General features: G+C 36.9%; 1 protein-coding gene across 1 annotated transcript in view; it reads left to right on the top strand.

Annotated features, from left to right (window-relative positions):
• Positions 1-19,034, top strand: part of LOC145984305 (plasma membrane calcium-transporting ATPase 2-like) — a 621,336-nt gene that overhangs the window by 513,372 nt on the left and 88,930 nt on the right. The window contains 2 exon segments of the mRNA XM_083117961.1: positions 3,772-3,952; positions 8,099-8,293. Coding sequence (XP_082974087.1) covers positions 3,796-3,952; positions 8,099-8,293 — 352 coding nt within the window. The 5' untranslated portion in view covers positions 3,772-3,795.

The following is a 19,034-nucleotide window of genomic DNA, read 5'->3' as shown; positions in this document are numbered from 1 at the left end:
CTATTCATTCTCTTTGTTAAATCAGGCAGGATTCTTTGTTCTTTCACTAAGTTCCTAAGTAAATTAACAGAAACCTTCAGTTCATCACATATTTTTTCTTGACCAAGTGGTAGCAATCAAACTGATGATTCTGACCTTTTCAACATTAGTTTTTTGCTCCCCAAAGGATTGTCACACTTGCTTTCCTTTTCTTCAGTTTTAATATTTAGTGAAAAGCAACTTTCCAGTTTCCTTTGCACTCCTTATAGGATGTGAATAGTTTTTCGAGCAAGTTCACTTTATTGTTTTTCTGCAATCAGCCTCCTCAGTTTTGAAACAGGAGATGCATAAAAAACAGAACAGACTTCATGAATTTCCTTTAGTTTTCCTTGGCTTGGCACAAAGACATGATTTCAATTCTGGCATTTAAGTGAGTTACTTTCTCCACATATGAAACTTTTACTCCAACATATCAGACATATTGATTTAACTGGTATAACTTTCTCGACACTTTTTTTACCTTACCTTACTTAACCTTTTCTTTAAGTGGTACTTCTGAAGATCACAACATACTTTACCATATAAAAAGCTATATTTAATGGTATTTGCATATTGTCTCTAAGCCATACACCTGTCGTCTTGACCTAAGAAGTGTTATCATTTTCACTGACTTTAAGATTAGTTAGGTCTTTGGGAACCTTACCAAAGGTATTTATGACAGTCCTATCCAGTTAAAAATATTACAGAACACTCCATTTCCTGTTACAGATAACAAGTATTCACAAGTCACTACTATAGTCACTACTCTCGGCACTTTAGGCAAAGGAAGAATGACAGGAGAGATTGTACATGCACAGAACAATTCCAGGCTTGCCTCACATCCTATCAAAACATGTATCTGAATCTTCTGCTGTGTATGACTCGCATCTATTTCAAGGAATGTCTTTTCTTGGAAGAAAAAAAGGGGAAAATAAAGGAAACAAAAGATAATATAATCTACCAGCTTTGACACTCCAAAATAGCCTACTTACCATGGAGTGCCCAAAGTGGGGTTGGTGGGGGTCATAACCCAATACCTTTGGCCTAGTATTCATAAACAATTACGTCAAAGGCAGGATAATGTGGCAAAAACAGGGCTGTATTCTAAAAAAGTATATGTAACCCCCCTCCCTTTCGAAATTCCTGGGCATGCCACTGCCTATCTTAAACTGCATGTACTGCTACATTGATAAAAATATGGGGGAAGCTCAGTTTTGGAGCTGACAATACCAACTGGTCGTGGGTACCTAATAAATCAAACCTCTTGCAATGAAATTTCGCAGATTTTCAATTGCCATACCTTGTAATTTCAATTTCTGGTAAGTCAAGTATTAAAACCTTATGTTACTATATTTTCTGAGGCTTTATTTAACCCAAATTTAAAAAAGAAAATGAAAAGACTTCATTATTCTAAGTATGGAATGTAGTTTAACCTTACTTTGCAACGTCAGAAATTTGGTGACATACGTTACCTCATATTGACCAAAACGAGTTGAATCTAAAAGTTGAGATTTTTACTGTGAGTTAGGTTCATGAAGGGCTTCCTATGTGCCAAATTTCAGAATTTTTAAAGGGGACCCATCGGAGATATTTAACCCCAAAAACTGTCAAAATTCAATGAACGGCCATGTTTGAGCCCATGCTGTAAAAAAGGGGTGAATTTCTAGGCACTGATATTTTTACAGACACCCTGCAGGTAGGTCTACACATGAAAATTTGTAAAAATATGAGCCAATATGTAATATATGGCAGTAGCGGCTCGTGCCTAAAATAACAGGTGAAGAAGTTCGTTTTGTAATGGTTCTGTATTTCTAACGAACTTCTCGATATTAATAATGCAACAAGTTCCTTGAAATTCCCACGATTAAGCGAAGACACGCTTTCGTCGTGACCCCTGAACGCAAGTTCTTGTTTACATAAATACAGTGTTGCGTCAACTATTAATTGTAGGAAAAGCCTATTTAATCTTACATTTTCATTGAACCGTACATTTAAAAGCCTACTGTTTTCTTGAAGGGCATCTGCTATGGTATTCCTGTTTTTTTCAAAAACTTTCAATTGTAATTTACACTTTAAATGTTCCATCGAATCATTGCGCTTATGCAGAGAACGCGTTATATTGACAAAATCGTTATAACCTTCTTTATTCCACACATTGTATTTGTTACTAACAGTAAACAAAGCCAGCAGAACAACGATTGCAAATAACGACTACTACACAACCAAGGAAAGTCGACAAACCAGGAACTTTTAAATTTAATGTTGTACGATTTCCCTGCCTTTTTGTTCTCTCGCTTAACTGATATTTGAAGAATGTCAGTGGGCCCCCCACAATTTAAAACGTCTTTTTTGTCTTCATCCGTCCATCTGGAAAATGGTGTCTGCAACAAATTACACACTAAGTCATTTACTGGGTTCATTGTAGAAACCACAGCTCAACACATGAACACAACACACGATAGGAAACGCAAAACACACACGTGGAACAAGATCTCGCGAGAACGCAAAGATTTTGCCACAATCACTGGATGCAATGTTTTCTCCGACGAGAGAACTGCTTCACGTAGAAGGCGACACCCGTTCAAAGCCAACGCTAGGTGACGTCACCGTTGCCATGACAACCGGCTAAGTTTTCCGCAACCTGGCGGCATTTGCTCTTGGGTTGTTTTATGCTACGACGAACTCTTCACGTGCGTAGCGCCGAGCGGCGTATTATTGAGTATTATCGTGTGCGTTCTGCTGGGAAATAGTTTCATTTAACAAGCAAATGAAAAATGACAATATTAATTTGAAAATTAGGTGAAAACATCTGCACTTGTTGCACTTGGCCAGCCGCCACTGATATATGGGCAACAAAAAAATCTTTCAAGTCTTCATGCCATGATGCACAAAAATACAAAGTATAACTGATTTCAACTTCATACATAAATATGTATTTCCATATAAATCCATTCTCTGGTCATTACTTTCTTACCAACTTGACACAATTCCCCCTAATGTTTGAGAATTATTTTTCTTCAATAAAGATTTCAGTTTTTAAGGCCACATCAAAAGTTTTCAGAGCTTGGAAACACTGATCTGTGGCATAGTGTAAAAATTTCCACAATGTTAAGAAATTTGGGGCATTTCATGCATTTTCATTTACTCATGAAAGTGCAGCACAGCCCCATGAGACAGCATTTGTGTAAGAATCAACATAATGTGGCCCTAACAACACTTGCAAGTAATGAGTATCATTTAGAAAAGAAAAATGAACATAGATAACCACAAAAACTGTTACAACACTGCAAATGAATCAAGCAATAAAAGGATGAACAGTTGCCCTACTTCCACACCCCCTATGTGCAGCTTCATGTCAATGAAATGTACAGTGGGCAACTTCAATTTTGCATCTTAAGTTATTCAGGTGGTGTGATTTGAGGAATATTATTTTCTTACTAGACTGCACAGAAATCTAGAAGAGTGATATTGTCCCTCTCCCCATTTTCTCTGTTCCCAAAATCTCAACTACTTGTGGGTTGTAACAGCCCCAATGAGTGGGGGGTCATTATGACCCAGAAATGTTCAAGCAATAAATATTTTATGAAGATAAACTCTGTCCATATTCTCTCCACAACTTACAAACTTGCCAAGATGTTCTTATTGTTTTGTGTATTAGTAACATATGACAGAAATAATGTAGCATGTTATATTACACAGTTTAGAAAAGATAGCAAACATTACCAGATACTAATGCAAAGATTTCTATTGCAGCCAAGTTGAACTCCGTCCGGAGCCATGGCAACGATAGATGGAAGACCAGCCATATATGGGGTTACACTCAGGCAGCTCCGGGAGTTGATGGAAACTCGAGGCAGGGAAGGTATAACAAAATTACAAGAATTAGGAGGAATTCAAGAACTTTGTAGGAAACTATACACCTCCCCGAGCGAAGGTAAAATTGTAGTTATTAGTTTGAGTAACAACTGATAATATCCATAGTTGATATTTTCTCAGGTTATCTACAAGTGAGTTCTGGTAAAGCTTTGATTAATGGAATTGAAGTGATGTGTTATGCTGGTTGGCACTTGCTGGTGCAGGAAGCCCAACATACTATTTATAAGTACATTCACTGTGCCAATTTTATTGACAAGAAATTGTTGTCATACTTCACCATGTAATGGACAACAAAAACCAGAAGGGTACATACAGAGCATCATGGTGCCATGAAAGTAAATGTGGCATCCCCATGAATGCCAACGTATTTTGTGGAGACTGTGAAGAGTAATTTCACTTGAACAGCAATTCACGATGTGCATCTGTTTAACATACTCTGAACAAGGCTATTCAGGAGTTCTGTTGGGATGTTGTCCCATTCTTCTTTGAGGGAGAATTCGCACCGAAGCGATGAATGTCTCTTGGAAATGAGCCAATTGGCGGCAACGTTTTGCACTGTAGAGGCATGACAGGCTGCACAAACCTACGTTTGATTGGTGAAATCTTCGAGTGACGCATGTTGCTTGTCGCTTCAGTGTAAATTATCCCTAAGTAAGTTGAGAGGTTCTGAAGTTTCCAGGGTAATGGTTTCCTCTCCATAACTAAGTTGCAAGAGTGTGTATAAGGCATGTTAAATGGGATTCAGGTCTGGGAAATGTGGAGACCATTACATCCACCCAATTGCCCCTGTCTCCAGCACATGAGCAACTTGAAAAGTCCTGTGTGAGAAAAACAGGGTGCATCTTCATACTATGGAAAAGACTAACATGACCCTCTTGAATCTCCATACAATACTATTCTCCTATCATTCAACCTGTTGCATAGATTTCAGGTCTTTTCTTTGTAGTGTATTCCCCATTCTTTAAACACAACATGATATCCAGAATCATGCATAATAGGTCCAAGGAATCAACCTTTGACCAATTGTGATGGTCTCATTCAAACTTCAACATAGCTAAATAATTAATACTCTGACAACTGGTGCAAGTCATCCCAAGTTTCATTCCTGGTGCTAACTCAAAAAAGGTTTGTGTTCATTAAGCATTGTGAGGACAATTGGGAACCAACTGGTCTCAAAAACCAGAAAACTGTAGGTATGAGACTTGATCCAACAAAAAGCCATCTGCCAGGCTTTGGTCCTCAAAATTGCTGTTGCACGTTGAAGTTTGGTAGTTGTTATTTGAACATTCTTTGCTCCTGCTTCATATATCAAAATTGCTATGGCTGCTTGTAATTTGAAGGAGGTTCTTCATAGTTTCTAACACTGTCTGTCATCTGGAATCAAATCATGGCAATCTTCCAGAGTCAGATTTTGGCTTGTGGGAGATTTTGAAAGCAGCTGCTTATATTCCCAAAATAATCACACACAAACAATATCAACATTTTCATAGACACAAACTACACTGAGTACTCACTAAATTGCGACCACCTACCTAATACTTTGTTGGTCCATCTTTGGCTCAGTGGATGGCCTGGACATGACATCGCATGGATTTCTCGAGGTGCTGATGTGTCTCCACGGGGATCTGACACCATATATTCTTGATGTCATCCTATAATGAGCCAACTATCATCCGTGCAGGATGCATGGTTCGAAGAGCTCGTTCCACAACATCCCAGATTTGCTATGCTCTATGGGAGTAAGATCGGGGGGGTTAGGGGGCCAATTCATATGCTGCATCTTTGTGGAATGTTCCTCCAAGCGAAGCAAGTACTGTCCCGCCTCGGTGGCACCGTGCATTGTCATCCTGGAAAATGTTGTTCTTGTGTGGGTAAAATTGTTGCATTGTGGGGTATCCATGCCAACAGAAGCAACCCCACCCACCTGTACAGCACTCACCATGCAGGAAGGGTCCATAGCTTCATGCTATTAGTGTCACACACTCGCACGTTGGTCACAGTGGTGTAGCAAAAACAGTGATTCATTGGACCAACACACCCTTTTCCCAATTGTCCATGGTCCAATCAGTGTGCTCGTGGGCCTTAGCGAGACGAAGTCTGCAGTAACGCTTCGTGAGGTGTGGGTCGTCTGCTGTGGAACTTCATGTGTGCCAGTGTGCACCACACAGTTGCATGGGATATGGGTGTTGTGCATCCACTGTTGTATTGGTCCCATAATGCCCGGGTGCTGATGGTGCATTCAGCTGTCACAAGCAGTTTGACTCGACGCTCTCATCATGGTGTCACCTTCTGTACGCCCTTGCAATTCTGGTGGTCGTTGCCTAGTTTTCTTGCTACTCTGTACACCTTCACTACACTGGAATGGGTGCATCCGACCAGTGTCGCTGTCTAGGTTATTGACGCACCTGATGCTCGGTCACCCACAATCCTGCCCTTTTGGAATGACATTAAATCTTGACCACCTCCCATTTTGGCGTGTGCTGTTCGACTAACATGTAGCATGTCTATACATTCACACAATACTTCCAATTGGAGTGGTCATGTGATCAGAGCAGCTGGAGGGCCATTCCTTGTTGTTTGGAGGGGTGGTCTCAATTCAGTGAACACTCAGTGTATAATTTATGGGGAAATTCAATATGTAACGTTGCAACAAGTGGTTAGACGAAACGTGCCAACGTATCTAGCAAACCCAGAAGAGATAGCATAAGAAAGAGCTGAAGTAGTTGGTTAAGGCATCCTCCTTATAAACTCTGCCTGACATTTCGGTTGGCAGTTTGGAGTCTCCACTCAGCCAGTAGTTCTTCGGTTGATGGCAGTTTATATTGTAAGTGTGTTAAAATTTTCGTATTGTTTTCACTGTTGTTTCACACCATTTGAGAATAATCTTAAAAACCACAATATTTGCTACAGTGTGCTGCAGTATTAATTTGTGTTTGTGTATATTAGAAACATTTCAAGTATGAAGAGACAAGTATGACGACGTTCATATTGCTTCTTCCTTGAAAATATCATAACGTGTTTAATGTGTTCCAATAAAATTATTTCCAACATTAGTTTTTGGCCAATACCAATAAAGTACAGATATGAAATTTATGAATACCGATAACCAATATTATACCGATCAGATATAAAATTTCAAATGATCCTTGCTTGAAGAGCATGAATGGTTCATTGACCTTATGAATAAATGTGTTTTACCAGGTGACTGCAGTGCAAAAGAAGTTGCATATTTAAATAAGTAGGGCATGGAGATTATCCATAAAAATTACAACAAAGTAGCAGAAGTTTTGCACTAAATTATAAGATGCATATAGATATATCGAATTGGTAATTTTACTGATACACCGATATGCCTATATTGGCTGATACCAATAGAGTACAGATTGATCTGTCTCATCCCTAACAGGAACATAGTCAGTGGTGGATTTTGAATGCTGAAATGTTACTTCATAAGGCGTGAATGCCACAAAGCACCAAACTTACGTGAAACTAAGCAAGGCCACATGGATCGGAAGTTTGCACTGTCGATTGTACAAGTAACATTTTGCTTTGTTTAGAGGTTTGAAAAACATCATGGACTTGAAGGGAGGGAATCGACAGGTTTCAGACACATTAGTCATTGAATTTTTTCATCACCAAAGTGAGCAAATACCTATGTTTGATACAAAAATCCTGTGAAACCTTAAAAAATATATAGAGAACTAAAAAAGATGTTTGTTTAGGCACATAAACCTGCAATAGGTTCTAACTAGCAAAATAGGTTGGTTATTTTAGGACTATAAAACTTCTTTGTTGTTGCATTTTTTAATGAAATGCATACGTAAATAGCTCAAGAACCTAAAATCAAAGGTCTATTTATCATCCTGTCCATAGATGCAATTCACTGATGTGCTAGACTGACTTGATTTTCACATCTCCCATCACCCTCAAGATTCTTATCACTGCAGGTAACCTGTTCCTCCAACCTCACATCCTCATCTGCCATGTTGTGTTGGTTTTAATGTTGCGAACTTCTCAGAATAACCACCACTCCTTCCATCAAACTCCAGATTTCTCCATAGCCACTTGCCCTCATCTTTCTGTAATGGAAGTGAAGTCAAGAAAGACTACCACCCTGCATTTAGAATTGTATGTTTGTATATTCATCTTGCAATACCATTTCCAGCTTCTTGTTTCATTTTAACTAAATACTTTTTATTTTCAGGCCTCAGTGGGTCAACGAAAGATTTAGAACATAGGAAAGAAACATTTGGCTCTAATGTAATACCTCCAAAACCACCTAAAACGTTCCTTCAATTGGTGTGGGAAGCACTACAGGACGTTACACTAATAATTTTAGAAATAGCAGCTGTAGTTTCATTGGGTTTGTCTTTCTATACACCAGAAGATGAAGAAGGAGGTAAGCATACTACATTCCGCCTCTAAAGGTAATAACGTTTATATGCATGAGGCCTCTATTCTACTCTCTATCTTAATAAATATACTTTGCAGTTCAAAATGAGATTTTGTGCTTGTCATCTTATTCTTCCTTGCTTAGAGTGAGTTAACAGACCTGTACTTCTGCATGTTCTTTGCATATTTTCTTGATCTTATAATATTGGAAGACTTTTGTCTCAATGCGTGCTTTTGCATGACTTAAATTCCTAGCATAATGTGATAACTTTACATACTGTTGTAACTAATTTTCTTAATAAATATGTATTTTTTAGGAGAACAGCCATTAATGAATGTTCCCTTCCATTCTAATTTCATTTTTTTAAAAAAAATTACCCACCTGAAGCAAAAATAGAACACGCAAAATTTATATATTCTTGATATGTGGTTATGTTATGCACACATTTGTTATTCTATTTTTATATTGATGACAACAATGGAATTATTGGCAAAACATTAAACTATTTATTATATGTATGGTATTGTGCTGACAATTACATTTTCATTGCCAATGTTTCAAACCAAGATCTGTGATTCTTCGAGACTGGTTTGTTCAGTAATAACTATATTGAGGAAGGGTTAAAAACATTGTTAATGGTTAAGTCTTGTTGCAGATGTTGAACCAATTCAATGAAGTTGGTTTGAAACTTTGAAAATGAGCATCAGTCGTCACATGCAGGTGTCTTTTAATATTACTATAAAAATTATTAATTTTAAATAAACCATGTGTCTATTTTTGTCTTTCCATAAAACAGTGTAAATATTACATAGTAAGATGAAATATGAAAGGTTTGACAGGAGGGAATACAAATGTTCAACGTAGTTATGAGTGAATTTGCACTAATAGTGCATAGTTTGCTCCAGTTTTATTGTTACTCATATGTATTCTTCCCTTCACATCATCCCATGAAATCCCATTTCCGTAAAAAGGCTTGCACTGAGAACTAAGAGGTATGGCACTGAAGGTGGAGTTGAAAGTTCATGATGACATGCTTTTTTCCAGTTATGCAATAAATTATCTGTTCACATCCTTTCTTTCTTTTTCATGATAACTTGGATATAATAGAAGCAGGTAAAGTTCCCTGTAGCTTAGGTTACTTGAGATCTCAATGTTGTATTCAAAATTTACAGTCGTGCTCGTTTTAAAATATTCTGTAGAATATTAGTTTTTATTTGTAAAGTATGCTGTGCCTTGTTAAATATTAGAAGCTGTTAGAAGTGATATATAAAATTGTTTTATTTCAGACCTACATGAATGTGTGTCAGAGAACACCTACAAACTTGTCATTTAAAACAAATGTACAGTGTGTTTGAAATGTCCCCGCACTCAAAGTTTGAGAATTTTATGCTGATAATTTATTGAACTTGTCAATGTAATGAACACATATATTTGATAACTAAATACACAAGAAATAATTTGTAAACTAAGTGTGAGTAATACTGCAATCTGAAATCAATATCACACTGACAAGATGGCAAACCACTTTCCGCAAGTTGTTTTTGTGGAGTTCCAGTTCACAGTAGGTGCTGAAAATGGACTCTATTTTCAAGTAAACGCAAGTCCACATGCTTACACATGTTCTTTGCCACTTTCCTCAATGTTTCCACTGTGTTGTCTGCAATACAGTTAGAAATTTCATGCGACTTAAACTCAAAATAGGCCTTCAACAAAGCTATTTGCTGTGCGTGCATAAAAGGCATTGTTGAAAAAAAACCTGATGGTATGTCTCATACCGATGCTGTAACAGCAGCACTGATCTAAATGTAACAAACTCGTTGTTCAAGGTCATGCCAACCCTTTCTGACAGGCTTGCCAACTGATCCAGATGAATGCCTTCTTAACGATTTTTAAAAGTATGAAAAGGGGGGGGGGGGACTTTTTGAACACACTGTATTGTACAGCTGAATTCATAACTTAATGGGTTATTTTCTTAATGTGCAAAGTTTTTTTAAGAGATTGAAACTTGAAATTACATCCACCACTTATTAACACTCCTGTGGCAATTCATTTACAGTCAAGGGGAAGGCAATGCTCACTAAATAGCAACATATACACATAATTCAAGAGTAAATAGTAATATGTTCAAGGGCAGTGTGATCATTCGATTTGTAATTCTCTGCACTTCACTTTTCCCAGTATGAAAATCTCAATTCTCAATCTAACCGTATATTCCATATACAAATTAAAACTGCTTGTAATATTTTTTTTTATTACTGAGAACTGACTCTTAACCAGAAATATCAGGTCATTGCATGTGAAATGTTGGATTTGGTAGTGAAACTTCAAGCAACAGTAACTCTGTGGAAAGAAACTTCTCTTAATCAAAATAGGCACTATTCGATGTTGTACACTTCTCCCCATGAGATAGTAGTGCATTAATGGTGAACCTTCATTGGCTCAAATGCTTAAAGTGGTAGTCTGTTGGTGAGAGATCTGGTGAGTAAGGTGGATGCGGAAGAGTCTTGGTGCAATGTGTGTAGTTTTTGCACTACTGTTCTTGCCACATAAGGCCTCGAGTTGTCGTGAAGCACTAAAACTTCACTTCTTCTTCTTCTTCTGTTGCCCAATGTAGGCTTTTTTATGCATTTCATTCGGCCAGTTGCAGTACTTGAGCATTCATTGTGTCCCCAGTTTTCAAGAACGAATAGTGAAGAATACCAGCAGCACACCACCAGTCACCATTATCTTCCTTCGGATGAAGAGTTTGTTTCAGCATGTGTTTTGGGGCCATTGTGCAAAATGGCGATAATCATATAGTATCCATTTTTCGTCACATGTCACGACTCTGCAAAAATGGAACATTTCGGTTCTGAGAGAGCAGAGAAAGGCACACGTGCAGGCGGTGCATGATGTGTTGTTCAGTGAGCTCATGGGGAACCCACTTATCCAGCTTAAGACTTCTAAGGGTCTTGCTAGTGCCAGGAAACTGGAATAGTGGTCAAATGAACAAGGTCGTCAACCTTACATTTTATGATTCATTTGGAATTTGGCATACTGGTAGGGCCACTTGACGTGACGGCAACTTTGCAGATCCATATAATTTGTATTTCTGAAATTACAGTGTTGCAAACTGCGATTTTGACCATTTTTTCCAACATCTTGTTAACTTTAAATTTCAATATTTCGGCAATCAGGGAACCTATAGAAGTGATTTGGATGCCATTGGAAAGGTTTTGAAGGGCTCCTTCACACGAGATATAGCATGCCTATGCCAGAGTAAAAAAAAAACAATTGAAGGTGGTGTAAAGAAAACTTTGGTAGCCATTTTCTCAAAAACTGGTCTTGTATTTTTTTAAAAAAAAGAAAGAATAATTAAATGTCATACGTACACTATTACTCAATAAGTATACAAAATTAAAAAATGGGATGCCAATGGAATCTGGAGTTATGATAGATTTAGGTTAGGGTAGGGTATGGTAGGTTCGTATTTCTAAAACTGTATATCCAAATTCACATTACCAGTGTTTTATTATAATTTAATTACTATTACTATTAATGTTACTGCTGTTACTTCTAATCCCACCACCACAAATACTACTACTATTAAGTAGTAGAGATTTACATATATTTTTTAAAGCAATAAAATGAAATTATTTTCTAGTCAACGGTTATTTGTATATAATAGGCGAGAAATGTGAAGAAAATCGATGAGAACAAACAAATACTATATTAAAATAAATTGAAATAATCATAGTATGGAACTCACCCACGCAATTTACCCAGACTTATGTGGTATTGCGATGACACAATATTCCAGGCCGAGCATGTGGCATTTTTGGCTACCAATTAGTCGTACCAGTGTACATCCTGAACAGTGCATACTACGTTGAAAATTCAAGCACTTTAGATTTAAAGTAACCTACTTCCCCCTCTTTCCATTTTTTGCTATGTGCACTAATAACGGGGTTGCTTATGGAACTATACTTTTGAGTAACCCTGTATTTCTAATAGACGGGAATTTAAACATCATATTAATGTATGTTAATTCAAACAATATTGTATTTGATTTGTTAGACTTTTTACTTTTGAATATTAGGAATTTGTCTATCAAAATCTGTTATCCATTACCTAACCTAAATCTATCATCACTCCGGATCCCATTGGCATCCCAATTTTTAAATTTTGTATACTTATTGAGTAATAGTGTATGTATGTATGACATGTAATTTTTTGAAAAAAAAAGTAAATTAAAAGACCCATTTTTGAGAACATTGCTACCAAAGTTTTCTTTACACCACCTTCAATTTCTTTTTACCCTGGAACAGGCAAGCTATATCTCATATGAAGGGGCCCTCCAAGGCCTTTCCAACACCATCCAAATCACTTCTATAGGTGCCCTGGTTGCCGAAATATTGCAATTCAAAATTAACAAGATGTTGCAAAAAATGGTCAAAAATCTCAGTTTGCAACACTGTAATTTCGGAAATACAAAAGATATGGATCTGCAAAGTTGCATATTTTCTTACCTCAAGTGGCCCTTTCAGTGTGCGAAATTTCAAATGAATGAAAATATGCAAGGTTGAAAAGTGCCTCTTCACTGGTTGATTTAAAATTGAATGGCCCAAAAGCTCTGTTGATGTTCCTGGCTCCCTCTGTTGCATTGTGGTCAAGTTTAAACATGTAAAGAAGAGGTAGGCGTCTTTTACTTATGGCCATGTTGTCTATACAATCACATGGCACGGCACTTGACGAATTCCTTGGTCACGTGCAGGGATATGTACCACTCACTTTCTGATACACCGGCACCATCTGGCATCATTTGGTTATATCCAACTCGTGCCATCCAGAAATCCAACATTTTGTGTGCAACAACCTGATACTATTTGCTAGGCAAGCCAAATTACTTGTTGAAGAATCTTTAAAATCAATGTCATTCAATTATTACTCTAGTATTTCTTGAACTTTCTAATCGTCTCCAGTGAAAATGGGCATATGTGGAGAGAGGAATTCTGTTCTGCCTAGTATATAGCAAACAAATTAGATATCCACCAAGTTTGCAGTGCAGACAGATAATGATAGGTACTTCATTGCTCTGAATGGACTAGAATGCTGTGGTCTCTGTAATGAAAGACACTTCTTCGTACCAGCCCTATAGAATGAGTTTTGTTTCAAGCCTAGTAAATTGTAAGTTAGGAAATGTGGAACTTGCAAAAGATGCAGATTGCAGGTGCATATGTAGGCACACAATTCTTTAAATGTGCAGAATGAATTTTGCTTCTAGATGTTCTGATAGCTTAAATCTGTACCAGTTCACCATTGACTGGTGGGCTGATCTAATCAGTGGAATCCAACTAGTATTATGTTTTTTACCCTTGATTTTGTTAACAGCTAGATGCACTAAAATTAAATTTCTAGTCTGTAGATAGACTGCGCAATTAAACACATTCGCAATTTGACTATTTTTAGGTCTTATTTTTAAAGTTCTTTCCCCTAATTGATTCCAGAAGTGTCCTGTTTTAATAGGAAAGTTTTCTGGATTGGGTATGATATCTAAATTTGTGCACGATTACAGTTCCAATCGTATTTTGTTGCTACATGAAAGTTTTACTTGACTACATCCTGAAACATGATCATGAAGGTTATTTTTTTTCCATTGTAGAGATTGTCACTCTTGGAAGTTGAAATTATGCAGTTGCCTTCTGATCTTGGTTTTAAAATTTTTAATGTTTATTTTTCTCCTGTTTGACCTTTGAAATGTTTCATTCAGCAGCAATTGCATGGAACTTTAATTTTGTTTCTCTGTAAGAGGCAGGCAAGATATCAGATCACTTTGAAGAAAGTGGTAACTTTACATTTTTACTGTAGCTTAGGAGAATTCTCCTAAAGAATTCTTAGCTGGATTTATGTTAACGCATCATTCAGCATTATCAGAGAATTTGTACCCATAAAATGTAGCTATTAATGTCATGTTTGTTTATTTTTGGATGCAACTTCAGATGAGTATGAAGAGCAGAAAGGTAACTACGTGGCTGGCTTATGAGTGTCCGTAGACTTGACTCTTTGTAGTGATGACCACCCTGCCCCCTTTGTGTCTTGAACGATGTTACTTTTCGTGCTTGTTGTGATTGGACTTTTGTAGATTCTTGTCAGTCTTTCTGTACCTGGAATGAATCTTTCCTGGGATGATTTGTTTGTTTACAATGCCGTGTAATATTTTGCAATTAATAACAAATCTAATATGTATGTGTAAAATTTAATTGGATATTGATGTATGAATCTGGTTTCAACCAAGTATTTGGATGTTCGGCTAGAGCTTCAATGTGCTCTCCTTTTCCAGCCTGTAGGAAAGGGGGGGAGGGGGATTTTGTTTCCCCTCAGGTAGACCCTGGCCCTCATGGGCTGTTGCACCATGGGTTATTACATATTATTATTATCTCAAGAGATGTAGGCTTTCAGAGTGCTATTGCTGTTAAAAGTATACTGTCCTCCTTAAGATTTCCTTGGATACTAATTTTAATTTTTGCATTCTTTCTACATCTCGCCAAAAGATTCTAAAGGCAATCTTCTGCACTTCATTACTGGAGTCCAACATGCAGCTAATAAACACCTTGTTTCTGTTTTATATTTAACACACTTTTCTTTTATATTTATTTTGTTTTACAATTCTACATATCTCTGAAAATGTTGTGAAGTTGCCACACAATAAGATTAATGGGTACAAAATCAAATCTTAAGTGCAGCAAAATGGTGTTTCTCCTTTTTTGTTGAATAAAGAATTTTTGCTCAGCTGATGGAAGATCACCTTCTACTCTGTTAACTGACTGTAAGTGTTAGGTATGGGGGGAGGGAGATTGCTCTGCCTTAATCCACACACACACACACACACACACACACACACACAAATGAGTTAAAAATAGAAGCTTGCTGCTGTAGAGGAACACTTGAAATAGAGATAGGTCTACAAGGTTTGGAAAGATGATATAAGGAGCTCAGATTATCAGGAGATTTCCATTTAATGTACAAATGTGGTCTGTGCTGCTATAACTCTGGAGCCACAATTAGAATCTGGCATTAAACTAACTTTTTTGTGTACTAAAAGGTATCGACCAGCTGCAAATTCCATGAATTAATTTCATCTAGTTTTTGGTACCAGGAATTCTCTTGACTGAAAATAAATAGTAATTTAACCCAGAACTAAAAACTCAGTTTTCTCAAGTATTTTTATGGTAGTTATCTTATATTATTTTACAAGCTCGTGGAAGTTATTGCATATCATTGACACATGCTTTTTTGCTACAAGTAAATTAGTCTCTCGCATTTCATGTCTTATGACACTTTGGGATCTACCAGATGATTAGATGTAATAGTAAACAGAAATGGTAACCAAGCTAGTTGAAGTGATTGCATCTCCAAAGTGAAATGACAAATAAAAAGTGACTTTCACTTTGTAAACTTGACAATTTCATCTTAATTTCTGGTAATTGATTCAGAGCCTTGAGAGAATACTGTAGCTCAGTATTATAGATGGTATCAGACTAACACTCTTTACTTGAATGAAATGTGATGTTCATTCTGGAAGTACCGTGCATCCATTTCGATCTGCAGCCGAGAGATCGGGAGAAGCGTGGCGGGCGGCGCTGGCGGAGATGCCGACATTTGCGGCCTGAAATGCCCGCTTATTTTTATGGACATATGCAGACATTTATATAAATATTGCAAAACTAGCACTAACCTGTGTTATAAGAGTATGGTTTTAATTTTAGTAGCTTAGTGGCTGTATGTGCTGATGATTTTGACACTACCATCTCCTGTGAAACACGGCGTAGAGGTTTGTTTGGATAACTTTGCAACGCTGCCCCAATTTCATCGAGTTCATCGAGGAAGCTCACGAAACCATTGACTTTTAATGGTTTCGTCGGCAGCGTAATCTTGATACAGTGTTGCACATTCGAAACCTCCAAATGATCCCCATCGACACAAAACTCTTTCAAGGATATAAACTTAAGCAGGACGTTGCTGGTCAAAACTATGATTAAAATGTTTTATTATCTGTGACTCTTATCGTCACTTCTAAAGCGTATTTTTTTGTGTATATAATTGCAGAACTTGGATGAATTACAGATGATGAATTATAACCCAGGTTAGTGCTCGTTTTGCAATATTTATATAAATGTCTGGATATGTCCGTAAAAATAAGCGAGCATTACAGGCCGCAAATGTCGGCATCTCCGCCAGCCCCGCCCGCCACGCTTCTCCCAATCTCTCGGCTGCAGATCGAAATGGACGCACGGTACATATATTATAAAATTGTAATTGATAAGATGTTACTCTGGCAATGCCCAGGTAAGATTTTAATATTAAATAGAATGATGGCAGTTATTGTTATACTTAGTTTCAGTAGTTGATTGGGTCTGTAGCCACTGAAGTTATCAGTGTTGATTAGAATATCAATACGAAAATATTTAGACCTAGTTTCAAATTCTAGAGCTATTGGGCCACAATAAGAATGTTAATTTGAAATGCATTGCTGCATTTATGTACGAACCATACACAATCGTGCTTGGAACATTCTTTTCATGTGCATTTATTCTGTGAATAAATTAACCATCTATAGTATCTGCAATAAAAGTCAACCATGTTCATAGAGTTGGTATGTTGTTGGTGTGAACTTGCTTTCAACTAATAAAATGGATATTGTGCTACTCTTACATCAGTTGAACTGAGTACCTGTGTGTTAGTATTGAAATTCACTTTTCTACGCATTCAAGTTAATCATGAAGAGAAACAATAAAATATGAAATAAATGAGAAGAAATATAATAAAATATCCATGCCATGTTGAATTATCATTTTTGTTGTTTTTCAACAGAAGACACAAACATTGATATGCAGATAATAGAAATGGTCATCCATTTGAAACTTATCAGCTGAAGAATGAAGTAATTGATAATCTGTGTGTGAAGAAAACATTTTCTTCATATTTCAGATCTTGATATCATGTTATAAACATTCCTTATTCATGACTAGATTGCAACAAAGCATGCACACAAATTTCATTGTATTTTTTCTAAACAATTATCAACTCATTTCTCCTGATTAATTTTCTGACTGGTCACTTTGCTGGTTGCCATGTTGGCAGTGGTATTTTTAGCTACAGTGACCAGGTCCTGTTGCCCGGTGCACACAAGGCTTGCCTGATTGATTGATTTAGTTAATTTAACATCACATTTCTGCCACTCTTGGTTAATCGCAGTGATACAAGGCTTGAATTTTTGCATGATCCTGAAATAACCCTAATTTGATAAGAGTGAGTACAAATTTGTAAATCCATAATGGAAGGTTGAAATTTGAATACCCACATAATTACAATGAGCCGTGGTGGTCTAGTAGGTAGGGCATCTGACTGACACGTGGGAGAGACTGGTTCGATTACAACGGTAGGTGATCTAAGGTTGGAATTTTTCTGGCCTTGTCCCTGCATAAAGCAGCTTGGGATCTCTCCCAATGTCAAATCAATGGGTGCCTGGGGGCAACCCTGGTGGTAAAGGTGGCCGGAGCCTGGTGCTGATCACATCATCTTCAAAATTTGCAGAAGTCTAGAATGTGTGGGGCCCTAACCCCACACGGGGAACTTTACTTTTACCTTACATAATTACAGTATAATGTTTGGGTAATATTTTTTCCTATAATACTAATCTTTCTTTATTTAATTTTGTAAGCTAGCACCATGCATTTCAGAAAGTAGAACCCAGTGTGACAGTATCAGGAGTACAGAAAGCACTGTTATGATGCAACGCTTGCACAAATGATCGACATCCACAATTTGGAATTATTATTGCTATTAGAGTATACCAAGAACAGTCTTTACAGTACAGTTGATGATGTAAACTGTAAATCCTTTCTAGAACATAAATTTAGGCCTGAGAAACTAAACAACCCTTGTAGTATTCAACTTTAGCAAACACCAGTTTCTTATATCACTGACTTAATGGTAATTTGGCTAATAACTGAAGGAATGTACATTTTTAAAAAAAATTAAAGCAAGCCTTATACGAGCATTTTAAATAATCTGATTACTAATTGAATGTATTCTCAAGACTTCAGTTCTTCTTCTCTGCCTTTGACACTTCACTGTTGACACTTTTCTTCAAGTATTATTGTTGTTTTGTGGTTTTTCACAATGTGCTTCTGTAAGCATTGAATTATTTTCTTGGTAAGTTTCCTGCATGCTAATACTCACTACCCCTCTACTTTTGCATCTGCAAAAAATGTTTCTCACATCATCTGTTGTGTGTATTTGCAACACTCATGCTGACTTCCATACAAGCACAAAAATTGTAATCCAAAATAGGTGTATAGTGTTTAGACTACAAGTTAGCAACTACTATACATTTTGATTTTAAATGTATAAAAAAAATTGTGTGTTCTGTTTATTAGATGTAATTCCCTGAATATTTTTATGAATATCTTTCCATGTCTTTTGGGATATGAAATATGTAGAAATAATCATACTACATCAACAAAGTGTTAATATCATGCTGCTTCATATCCAAAGCGACACAGGTTGTGTCGAGTTAGGCATATTCCTAGAAATGTTGATCCAATAATAATGTGTAGTCTATGGAATCCAGTTGCCTATACAGGGTGTTTCACTTGCTCTCGATCCCTGATTTTTGCTTATAAAAATCAAACTCTTGGTCATAATGTATTGAAATTTGCTACGGACGTACCTTAGTGTATGAGAAGCATGGTGACATCATTGGAGA

Source organism: Lepisma saccharinum, chromosome 2 (genome assembly GCF_977018435.1).
Source record: "Lepisma saccharinum chromosome 2, izLepSacc3.1, whole genome shotgun sequence".
Lineage (NCBI taxonomy): Eukaryota > Metazoa > Arthropoda > Insecta > Zygentoma > Lepismatidae > Lepisma > Lepisma saccharinum.
The sequence above is the reverse complement of the archived record's forward strand: the minus strand, read 5'-3'. Positions and strand labels throughout refer to the sequence as shown.